At 37.1% G+C, this 19,770-nt stretch overlaps 1 protein-coding gene across 2 annotated transcripts in view; it reads right to left on the minus strand.

The window, feature by feature from the left end:
* The window catches only part of LTN1 (listerin E3 ubiquitin protein ligase 1), a 31,070-nt gene extending 12,291 nt beyond the window's left edge, over positions 1-18,779 (minus strand). The window contains exons 1-19 of one of the 2 annotated variants that reach the window (XM_074146431.1): positions 18,682-18,779; positions 16,935-17,138; positions 16,500-16,598; positions 14,604-14,834; positions 13,773-13,825; positions 13,164-13,344; positions 12,303-12,476; positions 11,030-11,220; positions 9,991-10,138; positions 8,827-9,612; positions 8,312-8,353; positions 7,110-7,302; positions 5,470-5,709; positions 4,334-4,487; positions 3,915-4,065; positions 2,969-3,170; positions 1,864-2,023; positions 1,588-1,692; positions 1,188-1,330 (exon numbers count right to left, since the gene is read on the minus strand). In XM_074146431.1, coding sequence (XP_074002532.1) covers positions 1,188-1,330; positions 1,588-1,692; positions 1,864-2,023; positions 2,969-3,170; positions 3,915-4,065; positions 4,334-4,487; positions 5,470-5,709; positions 7,110-7,302; positions 8,312-8,353; positions 8,827-9,612; positions 9,991-10,138; positions 11,030-11,220; positions 12,303-12,476; positions 13,164-13,344; positions 13,773-13,825; positions 14,604-14,834; positions 16,500-16,598; positions 16,935-17,138; positions 18,682-18,723 — 3,499 coding nt within the window. In that variant the 5' untranslated portion in view covers positions 18,724-18,779. The remainder of the gene's footprint in view (positions 1-1,187; positions 1,331-1,587; positions 1,693-1,863; positions 2,024-2,968; positions 3,171-3,914; positions 4,066-4,333; positions 4,488-5,469; positions 5,710-7,109; positions 7,303-8,311; positions 8,354-8,826; positions 9,613-9,990; positions 10,139-11,029; positions 11,221-12,302; positions 12,477-13,163; positions 13,345-13,772; positions 13,826-14,603; positions 14,835-16,499; positions 16,599-16,934; positions 17,139-18,681) is intronic. The other variant, XM_074146440.1, reaches the window with a different exon arrangement.
* Between the last annotated feature and the right edge of the window lie 991 nt (positions 18,780-19,770).

Genomic DNA, 19,770 nt, shown 5'->3' on the forward strand with positions numbered 1-19,770 from the left:
GTCCAAAAAGTGTTTCCCGAAAAGGAAAAAGGGAAAACTACCACAGTAGAAAGATTCAAGGTTCCTCTCAATTGCTGCACCACATTAACACTGAAAATTTTCACGCTTTAAGGACATCCATTTGAAGAACTCATCTGAAAACCTGAACACTGCCAAGGGACATAAGTCCACAGCTTAAAATCACCAAAGATAGTTTTTTTCAATTTAAGTAAGCACAGTCCTGTCAAAAAATACAAAATCAACTTTCAAGTTTTTATATAGGCTGATTAATAAGACCATGTGCAAGAAAGCATGAAAGCAGTACTTAAAGAAAAAAAGGAATTTCTTAGTTTTAAATGACACCTAATTCAAACATAGAATCATAGAATGGTTAGAGCTGAAAGGGACCTTAAAGATCATCGAGTTCCAACCCCCCTGCCATGGGCAGGGACACCTCCACTAGAGCAGGTTGCTCAAAGCCCCATCCAGCCTGGCCTTAAACACTTCCAGGGATGGGGCATCCACAACTTCCCTGGGCAACCTGTTCCAGTGCTTCACTACCCTTACAGTAAAGAATTTCCTCCTAATTGTGTGTATTTCCAAAGAGTTTTCTTGAAAATGAACAAGTCTGTAAAAACAAAAGGTCTTCTAAAGGATATTCAAAGCAATATTATAACACATCTCAATTACCTCTAAGTAATTTTTGAAGAGCTGCTGAACGTGTATGTACAGTAGTTCCGACTCAGCACAATATATCACATGTACTCAAAGAACTACTCAAAAATTATACATAAACTGTGAAAGAGTTCTTGCTAAAGCATCTAAAGACTATCACGACACTATCAGTTGACAATATTAATGCTTTGCATGCTGTGTAAAGCCTAAATAATTAATTGAAAACTTTGGTATTTACAGACGTGTTTAAATCAGACATACCAAACAAGTAGAGCAATATTAAAATTCTTTTAACAATATCAGCCTAAATCTTTAGTTCTAATTTTGGACCAGGCAGTATAGCTCATACTTCCTTAATAAGGCAGAAAATTACTACACCAAACAGTCTAAAAGAAATACGCAAACTGAGAAGACATTTCTTTATAGGAAAAATTATATTATTATAGTTAAAACATTTTATCTAGAAGCAAACATTATTGCAGAATAATGTTCTTAAATTTTACTGAAGTGGACTGAGGCAGGAACAGACTCACCATCGGTACTGGAGAGCTCTGTCTGTGTGCACATCATAAGTTTGGCCACACAGTGGAAGACAAGCTCATTCTTTTCTTCCTCAATTAAAAAAGGTGATAGACACTGAAGTGTATGCAATTTGCCCTCTGTTAATGGCACAAACCTATTCATACAAGCAAAACACCAAGAATGAAACAAACCCAAAATTTTAACTAGTAAACAAAACATCGTTTCATAATGACCTAATATCCTATGATGTAACTAATCCCACACACTAAACTGGGTTTCACTTTTACGTATCACATACATATACTACCAAATTTTCAGTATTCAAATGTCATTCATTAGAATCAGTATCATTTAACATTATCAACATTTGCAATGTAAACTAAAATATTATAGGAAGCAGTATTAAGATACCCTTCTGTTGTCTTAAAAAGTTGTTTCATCTCACAGGATACAGTGTTTTCCGCACGAATCACTTTAGCCATGGTTAAGGACCAGAGTCTTCCATGTTCCTCTGACCTTCAAAGAAGAAAAAAGACCCTGGTTAATAAATTCCGATGCACAGATCACAACAAAAGCATTTGGATGAAGTTTGAATCAATACATGTTAGGAAATATGGTGGCACTTAATACTCTATACAACGCAAAATATGAAAATAGTTAAGGGTTGTTTTACTTGTTCTTACATACTTATCAAATATTGTTTGCTGGAGGCTAGTTGTATTACTAAGCGTAGTGAACTTCTCATATGTGATGTGCATTTCTTCTAACATGTGAAGATATTCCAGAAGCAGATCAGGAGGATTCTCCAATTCTTCAATCCATTGTAATGAGTACAATAGCTCTGCAACTAATTAAACAAAGGTTGCTGTTTACAAACAACTGCTGAATGTATTCAGTCCGTAAGCAAGAAGTTTCAGGTCAAGGTTTTGTTGAGTTTTTAAGTATGTTTTTAATGCATTAAAAAGACAACATTTACATGCAATCTCAGGTGCTTCAAAGCATGAACTGGATACTTGACTTTGCTTCATAAAATACAAGAGAAGAAAAAGCTATAATTATTCTAGATGTTCAGGAAATTCTAAAGCAAATCAAGCATGAAAAAAACTCTAACTCCTCTCTATTTTCTGTTGTTTTTTCTTTTAATATTTATATTTCTTGCATACAAGGTAATTAAGATCTAGGTCCAGAGAAAAAACAAAAAAAAAAATGATGCTAATAGTAAGCATGTCTTCATTAGCTTACAAAGACCCACACTGAACAATTACACTTCTCAACAAGGTGAGACTTTTGGAGACAGAAATGTTAGTTTGATAATGTTGCCTCTAATTTGAGCATTCAATAAATAAAAAGAAATGAGATTCTACCTGGTCGAATTAAGAAAAATTGCTGCCTCAAAATATCTTTACATTATGGCTAAACACTCAGGGCATTTATTTGATGGCATGGATGGATACAGCTCCTATTGCCCACTCATGCCAATGCACCATGTGTTTTTGCAATGAACAACTCTGAAGTTCATCATAAATTCACACTTCTCCAAATTCAAAGTTCTGTTGAGATAGCATGTACATAATCACAAAAGGTCCTAGAAACATAAATACTATAGTTGTGGAAATCTATACTTTTAAAGGACAACTAAAGAAAAAAAATAAAAGAAAACAACAAAAGGTAAAAGGATGATTTCTCATACCTGTAAGTCAAACTTTAAGTATTCATTTCTAATTATCAATTCAGGTTAATTTACAACTACTATAAAATCAAATTCCTTTTAAGTTTTATCATTGTAACTTACTTATATTGTCCATTTTCTTTCTTTCAGCGTCATCATTTCCACGGACTAGACCATTTTCCAATACAAGTAGCACCAGTTTACTTAACAAAGCTGAGGTACAGAGATGGCCTGGAAGTTTAGTTGTGCCACACAGCTTGACACATGATCCCAAAGGTTCACAATTCATACTAAGCCTTCCTTCCAAAAGAGGTTTGTGCATCCACTGCAATATGTGCATAAAAGAGTATGAACAAATAATTGACATTTTAATGATGCATGATAGTAGCTCTGCTTAACCCTGAAACAGTAGCATGATCTGTTTAACCCTGAAAATTCAGAATTATTAAAAAATAACCATGAAAGATACAAATTAACACCAAAAGCACAACGCTGAGGACAACCCTCTCCAGCATATTAAAAAACCTAAATGCACAGCAGTAACTTGAAAATGCATTGCTGCCTCAGAAATAAATATGTATCTTTAGAACTCTATATATTTTACAAGAAATACCAGGGTTACTGAATATTGGTGGTTGGACAGGAAATTTATGTCCTTCCCCACTCTCCACTCTATGTATATCAGAATTTTGCTGATAGGGCATCACGTTTCTCTGCAGACATTGGTGTCTTTCATAAAATTAATTTTAAAGAACAATTAACTTAAAGATAAGAACATATTCATGATGTATATTCTGTAAGACAAAATCCCTGAATTGTAAAGTGAGTTGCTGATATTCTATGCAGAACAGGGTAATTTCACAGATCTTGATTTTCTCCAGTAGTACTGCATGGGACCATAAACACACAGATTTTGTCCTCTATCATGGAAAGAGGCTGAAGAGAACCTTTACACAGGCATGCACATATTCATAATTGCAGTGCCATGTCAAAACAAAGAATGCTTATCACCCTAAAGGCCAGAGACTTGAGGTACTGCAGAGATTGATTACTGCATGCATTTTCTTACCTCAGTGGATAGAGACTCCTGCAATTTCGCCCACTCAGCTTTGCTTGGTGTGACATGCTCAATATAAGCTCCCACAAGGTACCCAGACTGTCCATCAGCTTCCATAAGCTTTGACAACAAATCACTAACTGCAGAGATCAAAACCTGAAGGCTGAGAAAAGGAGAAAACACTGCAAACGAGTTTGGCACTATCCAGTAAAAGCAAGCTGCTTTATTTTACATCGATACAATGCTATATACATTGTATCAGTGTGATATACATTCTATACCAATGGCTTTTAAGTTATGCTCTACAACACAGTCAGGCTGAAAATCTCTTAGTAACACAGACACCAATTAAATAAAGAATAGTATAGCACTGATCTTAGTTTGCTTTGGAGAACAACGTATTATGAAATGGACAGGTACATCACAATTACCTTTTAACATCCAAAGAGGAAGACTGAATTTGATTCTTGACCCACAGCGCAGACTTCTGCAAAAAGGTACTCTGCTTCTGCATACTCCGAAGTTGATGCGCAAGTGAATGTACACCAGACATCCAAGTGTGTTTTAATTTACATACAAGTAAATCTATTGTAAGGAAAAAACCAAAACAAACAGACAAGCAAACCCATCACAAACAGGTAAACTCAAATTACAACCTACAGCATACAGCCACGATCACATGTCCTACAGCAGGAAAAGAATTCTCTCTTCCATGCAGTTACATGCAATAACTACCAAGGGCAAACACACAGGTTTCTTGTTGTAGAGCAATTTTGAATTAACTCTGAGACACAGCTAATGTTTTCTTTGAGAATAACAGTGATGTTCCTGTTGTCTACTACATGTTCATATGGTCTTCAAAACGAAAGACCTTTGTAAAATACTGAAATACTGAACATTCACAACATCAATACTCATGTGCAAAGTAGCAGTGATTTTCTGGTTAGTGTTGTCCTACTCCACTTCTACGACAACACTGCAACATTTCCTCCTTTGTATTTATGTCAGTAAATCAATATACCGATTTATCACTCTCAAATTCTGCATTCAAAGAATATAAATCAGGATCTCGATCTGAAAATGAGTGCTGGTGGAGAGAGAAATGGATCACAGTTTGTCAGAGCAACTTGACCAATATAAATGACTTCAGAATAAATGTATGTGTCTCATGAAGTGATTACATAAATGTTTTCATAGGAACCTCAAACCATAGAATGAACAAAAAAAATGTTCACCCTTTGTACTTCATAGACCTTAAATAATTCACGCAACACTCCACAAAGTGTGGAATATCACAGCCCCAAAGATAGCTGAGGCACAGGGATACAAATATCAAAAAAAGTTTTAAATCCTTGTGACGATGTACAGGACTTGATGTTTAGTAGTGACTACTGGCATTGTAAATTAAAGCACAGATTTTCATGTCAGTTACAGCTGCAAGAGACCAATGTCTGTGCAAGAAACTCAATATTCTATGATATATTTGAATCTGTTTCATTCTTCAAAAAGAAGAATTTAGATGTAATCATCAACTACAAAAAAGTTTTAAGTTCTTTTTCCAAATTACCTGTTAAATGCGTAGCATCCTGCTTCTGAGCACACAACTGGAAGATGGTAAGCAGCAAGTCTTCTGAGGATGGCATCAGTAAGCACCCTTTAACTGAGCTGAAAAAGCTCGAGGCTACATCGCAGATGAAAGATACTGATAGTTCAGAATTTCCAGCTTCAGAAAGATCCTTAGCTTTAGACAGAGCTGCCTGAAGTTTATCAATAATCCTTTCAACAAAAGTTTCACCAATCAAAGATTCTATTGGGGGAAGGAAAAAAACAGCATGCTTTGATTACTCAATAAAAACGATCATTCACAGGCATCATACTAATAGGTACAGATTTGTTTTTTATTTACTAATTTTGAATGCAAAATAAAGTGCAAAGCAGTTGCAGTCTAATGTATACCTAAACTCTCTTTCTTATTCCAGTCATCTAGCATCACCTAGCCAAAGCTTCACAATGCCAAGTATCCTTCCTCTGAAGCAGCTTAGACAAAAAGTATCTTAAAGCGGAGCAAGTGCAGAGTGAACCCTTCCCCTTTTATGCCTTCCTAGCTTTTGGGAATCAACTGAAAGCCAGAGATTACACCCGGACCATTGCATATAATTAATCCAATCAGATCAATCTTCCAAGAATATGCATAGTCTCTCACTGGATTGAAGTAGGTTTATGCCATTTATCCTCAAACTCCACAGCATCCTGTGTCAATGAGTTCCATTATTTAATTGTGAACTGTATGAAGAACTATCCTTTTTTCTTTCACCAAGCCTGATTTCTAAGTATCTGTAAGCGACTTCAGGCCCTTCCATTTAAAGTAACAATGAAAAATTTCTTCCTATTTGCTTTTTCCATACAAATAATGATTTTATGGTTCTTTACCACAACCCCATCCCCAATCACTTTCATTGCAAGCTGAAAAATTCTAGCCTGTTTTATTGCCTCTGCAACCAGAAGCTACTCCATTTGCCCAACCATCCCTGCCTCCTTTCTTTGGGCAATTCTATCACACTTTTTTTTCAAAAGCATATAGGTGAACAAGAATATTGCAGTGACCAAAACTACAAGCAGTATTCAAGATACCGACACACCAATGCTATAGTAATTTTAATTTGTCCTCCGTTCTTTTCATAGCAGCTCTTAATAACCTGTATTCTTTTTTTTATTGCTGAACACCAACCTGCTACTTACAGGGAACCATCATGATGACAGAAGATCTCTTTTCTGAGTTTTAACAGCTCAGAGCCTACCATTGAATAGATACAGTTACAAGTGTGTTCTTCCCGTGTATGCTTTTAATATTTATTGGTTTTGAAATTAATTTGTAATTATATCAGTTGATCATTCAGTATCACAACACACTTCTGCAGCTCCCTGAAGTTTCAGTTTTGATTACTCTGAATAATTTATCAGAAACAATTATCATCTTTCCAACATTTATCCTTTTTCCCCTTTAATTCCTATCTTCTGACAGGTTACTGATCCATGAAAGGCCCATCCGTTTACTCCATGACAGTTTACCTTGAGAAACTTAGATGAGAGGTCTCATGAAAAATCTTTTTGAAAGTCCACATACTCTGTTTTGGCCAAAATCGCTAAGAACCACCATGGTTCCTGAAGGTCTCTTAGACTTACCATTGTCATTTGTATTATGCTTACCATTTTTAATGTGTTGTGACAACACTAAGCTCAGGAGGGTCCACCTTTCTGAAGAGGATGATTCTGACGGAGCTGCTATAGGTTTTAAACCCAGGTGACACAGATCATCTGCCAGCATTACAAGTCTTTCTCCGAGTGTATCTCCTTTCAGCCAGTCAGACACTAAGTAAAGCTTTGTCGTGCTTGAGCACGCCTGAATCACAAGAAAATGATTCTTATAATCTTTTGAGGGTATTAACTTTTATGACTAACTAAGCATAAGATTCATATGTCAAACCTGCACACACAAGAGTGGGAATAATGTAATGTCATAAACAATATGTCTCCAGGTGTTTACATTTACAACAATCCCCCCAACTCTCTCTCTGGTCAGAGACAGCAACTTATGGCTAGGTCAGACCTCTACTTTAGAGTGAAACAAGTCACCTTCTAAGACCTCTTATTTTTCCTTTTTTTCCAACTATAGAATCCAGGGAATACCTACATTGAAGTTAGAAAGATAACTTTTGGATGACCATGTTGGTGGAAATACAATAAAATTAACAGCAAATCTATTTAGAGCATCTGAATTTCTCTAAAAAGAAATGGAAGGTCACAAATCAGGCAAACATTACTTTGGTGATAAACAATTTTAAGTTACAAAAACATAAAAACTGAGGACTCCTGAAATATACAGTATCTCTGAGGAAAGATATTATGGTCATTGCATTGGATTCTAAATCAACTGCTATGAGTTCTTGTAATACACTTCGTATTTCATCCTAGGCAATCACTTAAATATCAGTGTCTCAATGTCCCATGCGAAAAAAATGGCACACTATCTTTTCCTTGTAAGCACGATGTAAGGGTGATGACACAAATAATGATTCAAATTATTGGTCTGATACCCAGCTTCACACTCACTAGCTTAGGAGGGATTACCAGAAACAAATCAGGAATCCCCCTGACTCAAAGAGCAAACTGACCAAAAATAGAAGGAAAAAGGATACATTTGTTTTGGTATCATCATTTCATTTCTAAGACTGTACCCAGATTTAATTGCAGTTCAATAAACAACACTCAAACTATTACTACAAGATTTTCAAGCTATGGAAATTATCACTACTTAAATAAAAAAAAATAAATAAAGAAGTCAAACGTAACTCTCAAAGCCAATATCACAGAAATATTCAAAACAAGAACAAAAAAATCTTAATAGGTACCTTTTGAATTATCTGGAGAAAAATAATCCATTTCAGATCCATCTGAAAAAACAAATTCCACAACATTTAACAAATTCTTTGCTGAATAGGAAGCATTTAATACCATCTCACAGTTTGCTTTACAACTTTATTTTCTGCAGTGAATAAGCAGAAGTTGCTAAGCTTCAGTAACAGAAGTTATTTTTGGTGTCCAGGTCTTTCTCTACCACATAGATCAATAAGGGACTGCATTTATAAGGTCGTCGATTATTAGTATAAAAGCACACTGTTTCAAGAAGCAAGAACAGAGAAATTCTGATATTAATGTTACTTTTTTTTAAAATTATTTATAACATATAGAAAGGGATATGTTATAACCTTTCACCCTGTCATCTTCCTTAATGGTGAACTTATCCAAGTTCATGTAAAATATCTTCCATTCCACAGCCCCAAAATAAAATGATTAACCAACCACAGCCCACAAAAAGAGTAGTCATTTTGATAAAAGCTAATAACAAAATATATGAGAATCATACCTTTGTTAAATCATCAAGAATTATCTTCCTTTCATCATTACTGTTGCAACAATTAAGGACACTGTACAAAATATCAACCAGAAAATGGGTGTCTTTCCTCCAGTCTTCTTTCAGCCAAGTTATTAAATTCATATACAGAAATTGTACAGATGGACTTTCACGATGAGCTTTAGTTTCTTTTTGGGATTCAGCTTGAGCAGAGCTTCCATCATTTCCCTGCTCTAAAAGTACTTGAAAAACTCTGTTTGAAGAAAAAGAGTTGAGCAGGGCAGAGAGAAATTTCAAATGCTGTTCTGACTTCTGCTCATTGACGTACACAATACTCAGTTCAGCAAGGTTGCAGACTAAATTTTCTAAAGGTTCTTTCCTTAGAAGTGAACTATGCTGCAAGTCAGCCTGTATTTCAGAGTCACTATTTCTCACTTCTGTGAGCTTTCCATTCTCTGTGTTTCTTTCAGATTGATCCTCATCTGTAAATCTGATTTTGAGAGATTTTCTGTTGTTTGGTTTTGTAGCACTCTTTGGATTCTGAAGAATTTCCAGCATACCAGATATGGCAAACAACAACTTCTCATCAGCATCCAACTTATCAACGTGAAGTACACACTTTTTTAAAAGATGGTCCCAAAAATTTGACAACAGTTTCTGGAAAACTTCATCAGTGCTATCATCATTGGAGAGTTCTGCTTTAGCTTCCCAGGAGCTCAATGTTTCTGCTATTTGATAAAATAATGGTCCATTTTGTAACCTGGGCTCCTTAAGTACAGCATCAGTAAGAGGAATTAGCTATAAAGACGAAAAAAATTATTAAAGAACAGTGATCTAACCAGATGATCGTTTTATTCTTTATAATACCAGTAAATGCTATAATTTTGAAAAAAAACATTCCAGAAGCAATTCCAAAAACATCAGAATTACTCATGTTTAACCCTTAATAAAAATATACAGGATGGGATGCTTTTCTTTATTTTTTAATATAATTTAAACTGCACAGTAAAAGGGAAGATTTTATAGGAAGGAAAAAATTGACTAAATTCAGGAAGATATTTTTTCCATAAAATCTAGTGAAACTTTCAACAGAGAAGTAAATCCTCATAGAAATTTACGTTTTTCTTTAACTTTGAATTATTAAATGTACACACATTAAGTATTTTGAATAAATACCTGGTCATATATAAGCATTTGATGAATTTGTCTTTGGTTATCTTCTTCATCTATCTTCTGTAGTATGGCAAAGCGCAGACATTCCATAAATGCAATTATAATTGCTGAACTTTCCGAAGGACTGGCTATTGCTCGCTCACTTGACAACCTATTGAAAGGCAGCATTAGAGGGAGGGCACGCTCAATCATCCATGCTTCTGAGAAACCCATATGTCCATATGTAATGAATGTAACCTTGGTTATGTTGTTCTTGCACAAACAGCACCGACATGATAATACAGACTCATAGAACCATTGATAGGAGTCAGATCAAAACAAATTCAACAGGACATATTTAAAGAGTCAAAACAATAAATCAGGCATACAATATAACTTGTATTAAAATAACTTTTTCATCTAGTTTTAGCATTCATTAAAAAATACCTGTAAAAATAGAGGAAATATATCCAGTCGAGCATTCTGTCTACTATTCAGTAGTATTTTTTGATGTATTTTAAAGGCAAAAAAAAAGATCGTTTTAAGCCTTTAAAAAAATCAGTATCATAAGAATGAAAGTTCCTGCCTATAGGAAATTTCATAATCATAATACTAATCGCCAATAACCTCTGCAATAATTACCCACTAGTGAGAAGAGCCTGGTATCTTCAAAGCCAATCTTTATTTTAAATTAATTTCCCATTTTAAAACTTATCATGGAATAAACACAAAGCTTTGCCAATGAAAGATAAGAATGCTTTAGGTAAGGAAGGCAATTAAATCAAAAAGATGGCTAAAGGTTTAGGAAGACTGACTTTTAAACGGTTTAAAGGACTGACTCTAGTTTTGGATATTTAAAAGTATTTTAAAAATACGATTTTCAAATATCATAGTGAAAACAGTCTTTTCTCAAATAAGCAAATAACGCATATTTATATATCCTCAAGCTAAATGATATGTTACTTATCTTTGAATGCTTGAAGAAGATCAGTTCTCCTATTTCCAAATGTAGAAGAGACTGATTTCAAATAAATCAATAAATAAATAAATTTTTGGTTCGTACCCTTGAATTATAGAGCTGAAAAAAGTTCTGAAATATTCCAGCTTTGGTTCTGCAATGCCAGGAGGTACCTTGCTAAAGAACGGCAAGAGATTTGGGTATATAACGGTAGCTAGTCCTCGTCCACCTTCTCGAAGCACTGCCCATAGCTTTGGTAAAACTCCCTTTTTGGCATTTACATGACTCCAACAGTCCTATAGAAAGAAATACACTTATTGTAAATTAAATGAGAAAAATGCCTAGCTCAGGAGGCGACATAAATCTACCTCCCTATGTTGTAGCAGGAACAAGTTATTGTAAAATTTAAATTCACTTGCCATTATTTTTAAAAATAATTTTCTCCCTATTTCAGCTTTTGAATTTAAGAAGCTAATATGATAAAATTATTTCTGTATTGTTTAAAATCAATGCACCTTCCTTGTTAGCAAACTGCAATTAAAGGCTTCTTCTTTAATAATGCTTTAAGTATGCTTCATAAAAATCATTATTGTAACTGATCCTGTATGTAATTCTGAGTTCTTTTTATCAAGAACAAGCAATGACTTCAATAACCTAACTTCAGAAGCATCAATAACTTCAAAACTCCTCCCCAAAATCTTCTGATTGATCCAAAATACCTTGGCACTTTCCCCCAAAACATCAATTTTTTTGTCATCTGATCTGATTTATCATAGTTTCAGATACCCATTTTTATAGCAAGCTGAAAAAAGATATTAACCCCACACACAGAGTTGTTAACAGTTTATACCAGCAGTTACAAAATAGATCTGCAGCATTAAACCCTCAAAGCATCCCTGTCTATGGCAACACCATTCATCCTGCTAATAAATTCAAAGCACATATTTAACTTAAAACTTAAAAAAAAAAAAAAGGGGGGGGGGGAAGTTTTGAACCAAGCATTACATTAGAAGGGGAAACAAACAAACCAAAAATCCACTGCAAGTCATTTTTATAATCGTCTTTAACCAAGAAAAAGGTTTTAAGTATTATTTTATTTATTAGTAACTATCTTTAATCAAAGGGAATCAGGTTAATGTTAACTTAATTAAACTTATAAAACAATTCAGATTTTCAGGCATGATGGATAGAATATATTTGAAAGTTACACTAGAATCCTAAGGAGGAAGAAGGAGCATGTAGCATTGATAAGTTCATGATACTAATCATAAAGAAAAACCAGTCAAGCTGGATTTCCTAATCCTACGCAGAGAACAATGGCACTTAGTGAAAAGTTAAATTTGAGTAAAATATCTGCCCCTTAGGTTTCCCACATTACCTCAATAGTGGCAATAACATAAAGGACAGCTTCCCAAAGAGCAGGACACACCACTGCATCACTGTCATCAATGCCAAGAAGAACAGCAGGACAAACTCTTGGTGCTTCAGTTTTCAACAGCTCAGGTAAGTACTGGCATAAAGCAGAAGCCAGCTCAAAGAAAGCTGAGCGAACCTGACACAGGAGACAGAAAGACAAAATTTTAGTCAAATGACAATACTTTGTCTCTACATGCAATTTCTAACGTTCCTTTTGAAGTCACTGTAACTTACAACATGCAGTCCCCATATTTTATCACATCAGCAAAGCCCGAAAAATAAAGAAAAATAAATAAAGAAAAATAAATAAATTCTTTGATAACACTGTTTAATATTTTAATTGTTTTAGTGATAAAATGCTTATCAAAAATTTTAATATACTCCTCCAAAAGCATGTTTTCCCAAAAAGTGCCTTAAAACTTTTTAATAAAATATTACCAGAATCAATTCATCACTATGCACTACTGGTCATACCATAGACCAAATAAAATAGTTTAAAAAAAACAAAAATCCAAAAGCACTAAGAACAAATGGGGTAAACTGACACAGTTTGCATCTTTTACATTAACCTGAAATGACAGTAGTAGATGATTGTGACACTACAGCAGATGATTTTGACACGGAAATAAGAAATTAGCCTACTGGGCAAATTTTAGAGTAATATTGTCTATTTAAGGACTAGAAATTCGAAGGCTATTTCAAATATAATTCAGTGAAGTACAAAGTTCATTCTTGTAGAATACAAGCAATTAATACTTGCTTAGGCTCAGTGTATAATCTTTAACTAAAAACAACCAGAATGAAAAAGAAATTTAAAAGTCACCTGTGGTACGCTGTGTTTGCTGTATTTCCAAAATTTGTTTTGGGACAGAAGTGACATTAACTTTTCCTCCAAGGAATGCATCTCTTTCTTTGGCAACATGCTAAGCAACTTTTTTAAAGCTAACAAGGAACAGGTCAGAATCCGGAAAAACTTGGCTTCCCTTTCTTCCTCTGGTACAGTTCTCAGAAAACAAAAAAAAACAAAAAAATTAAAGTGAACCATAAATAAGTCAGTAGGCTTCTCAAACTCATCTAAACTGTCTTCAGTTTTTCTGTGTTGTTCTTTTGATTTCAGATGCCAGCAATGTAAATATGTAAACTTTCCATAGGTTCTACTGCTACCAAATTACGTTATAAAGTGTTAGATAGAGTTTCAAGTCATCTCATCTTCCAGCTATTCAAAAATGCTACTCCTAAAAGAGCTGAAACAAGAATGAGACAATTGATAACACTTTCGAAAGCATTTATACTTTAGTCTCAAAGAAAGTTGCTGGGATCTGGACTCAACTATTCTGTCTCTTGAAATAAAACTAAATCCGCTACCTTCAGGGACAGAGAACACAATACAGACCAAGACTTAAACCATATATATGGAAGCAGGCTAACATACTGGGGGTCACTGAGCGTATCAGGTGTTTCTTTCAGAAGGTGATCTTGAAGTACCTAGGGGAAAAAAAGAAAATATATATACACACAAGAATCAAATATTTTTATATGAATAATATAGTCTACATGTTATTCAGAAACAGTTCTACAATAAAACTTCACAACCTTCAAGTCAAGTCTTTTAAACACATTTTAGACATGCCAGTGAACAAGAACATAATTTAATTGACTCCTGCTGAACATAGCAGCTGTGGTACTGTTTGAATCAAGACTTCATAATACTTTGTAAGTTGCAGTCCTAAACAACAGGCTTCTGGTGAAAAGAAGCCAAACTGAGACAAAACGAAATGGTTAAGTTTACAAATGGTGGGCCAGCAATGCAAACTTTCACCTTTTTAAATTCAGTCAATTCAGTTTCATAAACGACTGGCAGAAGAGCATTAACTTTGGTCAGAACTAAACTTGTAGAGGCTCTCTGAAACACTGCTCAGCATTCTTTAATCCTCTACCACTGCAGCTAAACTACTCTGGCATCATTATTCCATCTGTCAGCAACATTACACGATTACTGAGCACCATTACATGGAAATGCATACAAGTAAATTCACTTCATATTCATTCCTCTGGTTCCAGTCATTCTAACTGCAAGTCAAAAACAATAGAGGATGTATTACTGTCTCAGCCTTCGCTTCACATTAGCAGGAGCAAAAAGTTCCAGGTGAGAAAAATTTAACCACAAAGAACAGATAGGGGCAGGCTGAGTTTTAAACTTGTAATAAAAGTTGACATATACTCAACAGAAAGCCTTAAAGAAATAACGTAAATATAAACTCACACTAAGAGTTTCATCTTTACAGAATGCTAAGGCTTCAGGTTGTTTGCTTGAAGGAAAAGCTTTTTCAAAAGCTACTTTTGCAGCAGAAGCAGCAGGGGAGTAAGTGTCACATTGAGCAATCAGCCAGTATCCCATGATACTTTTTAAGTAAGGAGCTAAGTGTTTCTTTACTTTAAGAATCAGTTGCTCAAAAGACTGCTGAGTTGCTTCTCGAACACGGCGATCATGATCCTGTTAAAGGAAAAAGAAGAAAAAAAAAAGAGAAAGAAAAGTTTGTTAGTTTAAGAAATGTGCCTTTCATGCTGGGTACTTCAAAGCAGCTGACACAAAACTGATGATGACAAAAAAAAAAAAAGACTTAGTTCAGCCATTTTCACAATGAATTGGGCTATATAGATTTGAAAATATGCAACAACGATGACAAAAAAGTCTTTATATCCCTAAATAAGGGGAGAGTCCTAACTTAGCAGTATCATATTCCCGATGTGTTGCACATCCAGAATTGTAACCTTTTCCTGATATCCCTAACTATAGTTTCTATTTCCATTTTATACAAACATCTAACAGAAAGACAAGAGCCAAGAGAAACAGGAAGACTTGAAGGCACTTTTTGGATTAAAATGACCATAAACCTACAAAAACTGTGCACTATTATCCATTATTTCTGTATGAATTTACAACATCATGACTTTCTATGCTCCTGAAAGAAATACTAGGAGTTGTTTTAAGGGATCAGAATAGTGATTCATTTTGTCCAATATCACATTTCCAAACGTAGCCAGTCCAGATAGTTTGGAGATGTATTAAACATATCAGAAAATTATGGATTACCTGGCTACACATGGTCTTTTCATGTTTGGGGGTGGGTAGGTGTGGTTTCTTTCATGTTTGGTTTTGTTGTTTGTTTTTTATTTTTAATATTAAGTCTGGTGTGATATTAGTCCTAGACCAAACCGATTTGTAATTATGTTAACTGAACAGTACATTTTCTTAGCTGTTCTAGAATCTACATAAAATATATTTCTTCTCATGAAAAGTTCTTGTCATCTTTTGCCATAAAGGTCTAACAGCTATCCGATCCAGCAAGTATAGCTCTGGCATAAACAGGTCAAGATTCCATCCACTGCCAATTCTGAAACATCTCCACAATAAAGAACACTACTTTCCTTCAACTACCTGTTTTTGCTGGAGCAAGTCAGTAATTCCAACTGTTGTAGTTTAACCCCAGCCAGCACCTAAGCACCACACAGCCACTCACTTACTCTCCCCTGGTGGGACAGGGGAGAGAATCAGAAGAATAAAAGTAAGAAAACTTGTGGGTTGAGATAAAGACAGCTTAATAGGTAAAACAAAAGCTGCGCAGACAAGCAAAGCAAAACAAGGAATTCATTCACTGCTTCCCATCAACAGGCAGGTGTTCAGCCATTTCCAGGAAAGCCGGGCTCCATCGCTTGTAATGGTTACTTGGGAAGACAAACACTGTAACTCCGAACATCCTCCCCTTCCTCCTTGTTCCCCCAGCTGTATATACTGAGCATGACACCATATGGTATGGAATATCCCTTTGGTCAGTTGGGGTCAGCTGTCCCGGCTGTGTCCCTCCCAATTTCTTGTGCATCCTCAGCCTACTCACTGGTGGGGTGGTGAGAGGAGCAGAAAAGGCCTTGGCTCTGTGTGAGCACTGCTCAGTGGTAACTAAAACATCCCTGCATTATCAACAGTGTTTCCAGCACAAACCCAAAACACAGCCCCATGCTAGCTGCTATGAAGAAAACTCTACCCCAGCCAAAACCAGCACACCACCAAAGTTAAAGATATCAATAAAGACTGCTTTTGAGGTTGTCACAGAAAGTATACAGAGTCTGAAGTTTTTAATTTAGATACTTTAATACTTACTAGTGAGATTTTACAATAAATTCTTGGCCAGTAAGGAAGAACACCTTTAACAACTTCTGCTTCTCTTTCCTTGCACATTGTCCCAAACTCTTGCATAGCCTAAAACCAAGATATCAAAAGCATGATTTAAAAAGTCAAACAGATATGTTCTGTGATTTACCAGCTTCTACCAGTCACTGCAACGTTCCTTTTCAAAAATCAATTAATTTCTTGCAATTGAGCATGTGTAGAGTTTATTTTATGGAAAAAAGGTCCATTGCATTGCATGATGGACCTTTTCCCAAGTCCTCTAAGATACCTTCTGGCTTACAGTTCTAGCAAACTTACCAATATGAAAATAGTACTAGCTACCTTGACATATTCCTCTCCCATCCTTAAGAAAAATGTATTGTTTTCCAATAAAAAAAGGTTAGGGGGGACAAAGGATACACCTACTTTTAATTTTGTTGTGATATCCCTTTTAGAAAGTTTTCGCAACACCATTCGAAAATCAGCATCCACAAGGCTGTCTATTTCCTCTGCTCCTTGAATGGCAGGGACATATCCTAGATCACTCTGAGATGTTCCAAAGCCAATAAACCCAGGCACTGTTCCACGTTCTTTGGCAAGGAGCTCTGCAGCTCGCCCACTGCTAGAAGGCTGACAAAAAAACAGGGACAGAAGTCAGTTATCTATTTCAGTAATTTTATTTTGCACACATCATGCATTTGAAATGATGATCCTATTTATGTTGTATAATTAACCTTCTATTTAAAACAACATCTCACAAAAAAAGGCCACCTATGCTTTAAACATAGAAGTTTGACCTAGAAAACTATTCTTCCCTTTAGAATCAGCATTCCCTTCTCATAGTGATTTTAATCCATGAATACTCACAGAAATTATATTGTTTATCCACACATGCAAAAAAGCATAACAGAAAAGTCCTTCTTTAAGTGAACAATTTATTAAGAAATGATTTACCCTCCTTTACTACTTCTGTGTTTACCAGCTCTTCTTATGTTATTGCATACGGACCAATAGAGCTCCCAAGGAATGTTCTTCATATCACTGGGAAAAGTAAGAACAGACACGAAACGAAGGATGCTACCAGCAACAAAGGGGGCAATAAGGATTTAGAGGAATTGAGCAAAATGGCAGGGGGTTGGAACTAGATGATCTTTAAGGTCCTTTCCAACTCCAACCATTCTATGATTCTATGATATGTAACACAGTGCAATACCATCCAGTTTGTATTGTAGTGAGTGTTTTGAAGGTCAGCATCTCGTCTCTCTTCTAGTTTGTCCCAGGTAAGTCAACACATTGCTCATCATATCAGTGGCTCACATTTATGTCAACTACTCTTTTGAAAAAAATGTCCCAAAACCGACTGATGCTTTAATGTTCTCTGTGACACCTCATAGTCCAAATACCTTTTATTTCCTAATGACAGTTGCAGTTTTGTGTTTGTTCTTGGTTTTGTTTTTTTTTTTAAAGTAATGACAATTTACTGAAGTTTTCTTGAAGTACGTAAGCCACCCTTTACCTGACTACTATACCCACAGAGTAAGTAATTTTTTCAGCATGTGAAACCTCAACTATACAGACTCGCTTCTTTGTGTTCCCTAGTCTTCTCTAAGTACGGGAGATGGAAAAGATTTGCAGGAGTTCCACAACCTGAACACAACACTTCGCCTGCAGTTCTCCCATCCTGCACGGGTGCCACATATGACAGACGTCACACACCCCTTCAGGCGCAGCGGCAAGACAGAAACACCATGACAGGTGCACTCTTAACACTCCTCACAGAAAAAAATACACTAAACGTACCCACCACTACCTTGCTGAACTTACACCCGCGGTGATTTCGCAGTTACACACCCTTACCCCTGCCCCTCTCCGGAACGCCGCGGGGAGTTAGCCCCACACTCCCCTGAAGCAGGAGCAGGAGCCCGGGCCGGGGCCCGGGCCCAGGCCCAGAGCCCCCCCAGCCCCACCTACTCCCACCGGGCCCAAAGGCAGGGCCGCCTCCCAACGGGGGACAGCGTTCGGCGGCCTACAGCTCCCTTCCCAAGGCACCGAGAGGGGAGGGCCGGCCTTAACCCTCCCGCCGCTGCCGGAAGTCCCAACCCCGAGGCCCCGCCGCCTGCCGGCCCCGCTGAGGCGCTACCCGGGGCCCACGGGCGCGGCGGGGCGCGCTCACCCGCAGGTTGCCCTTGGTTCGCTGTTTGTTCTTGCCCCCCATGGCGATGGCGGCGGCGCTGGGCACCAGCCAAGCAGCGAGGAGGCGAGCGGCACTTCCGGAGGGCGGGGCCAGGCGCGCGGCGCCTACGTCAAGGCAGGGGGGGCGGGCGGGTGCCGCGGTCACGCCGGTGGGGAGACACCACTGCGGGGGGGAGGGGAAGGGGGAGGGGGACACGGCAGCCGTGGTCCCCTCTTTTTCGGAACGCGGCCTTAAGCGATCAGCCGTCGCGGGCAGGAAAACAGCACAGGGTTTAAATCATCGCCAACGCGTTGTTGTGACGTATAATGTTGGCGCAATCTAGTTGGAACACCCTTAAACTTTGTACCCGTCTTCAAAGCGGGTAGAGCTCAAGGATGTCTTGGGCCCTTTATTAAGCAGCGGTATTCGTGTAGGCTTATAAAGACTTAATTACTTCAGGTAGAGGGTAAATCGGTGCTTGTGGAATGAAATCACTGCAAAGCTACCTGAATGTTAGTAATTTTACTGGATCTATGCAGAAAACATTTAATCAACGTCAGAAGCAACCGATGCTGGCTTTTTTTATGACACCTACATGATTTAGATACAGAATCCATAAGCCCAGAAACAAATCAGCATCTGTTGATATAACTCTGTTGAGACCAGACTAAAAACCGCAAGCGGCGTGATGCACTCTCCCATCAGTGCACCCCAAACTTGTCAGCTCATCAGGGTAAGGATCATTTCATGGAATCACGGAATTGTCAGAGTTGGAAGGGACCTCTAGAGATCATCTAGTCCAACTCCCCTGCTAAAGCAGGATTGCCTAGAGCACATTACTCAGGGCTGCATCCAGGCGGGTCTTGAAAATCTCCAGAGAAGGGGACTCCACGACCTCCCTGGGCAGCCTGTTCCAGGGCTCTGTCACCCTCACCATAAAGAAGTTTCTCCTCATATTTAAATGGAACTTCCTTTGTTCCAGCTTGTGCCCGTTGCTCCTCATCCTATCGCTGGAAACCACTGAAAAGAGTCCAGCTCCATCATCCTTCAACCCACCCTTTAGGTACTTGTAAACATAGATAAGGTCTC

This window comes from Numenius arquata, chromosome 1 (assembly GCF_964106895.1).
Source record: "Numenius arquata chromosome 1, bNumArq3.hap1.1, whole genome shotgun sequence".
Lineage (NCBI taxonomy): Eukaryota > Metazoa > Chordata > Aves > Charadriiformes > Scolopacidae > Numenius > Numenius arquata.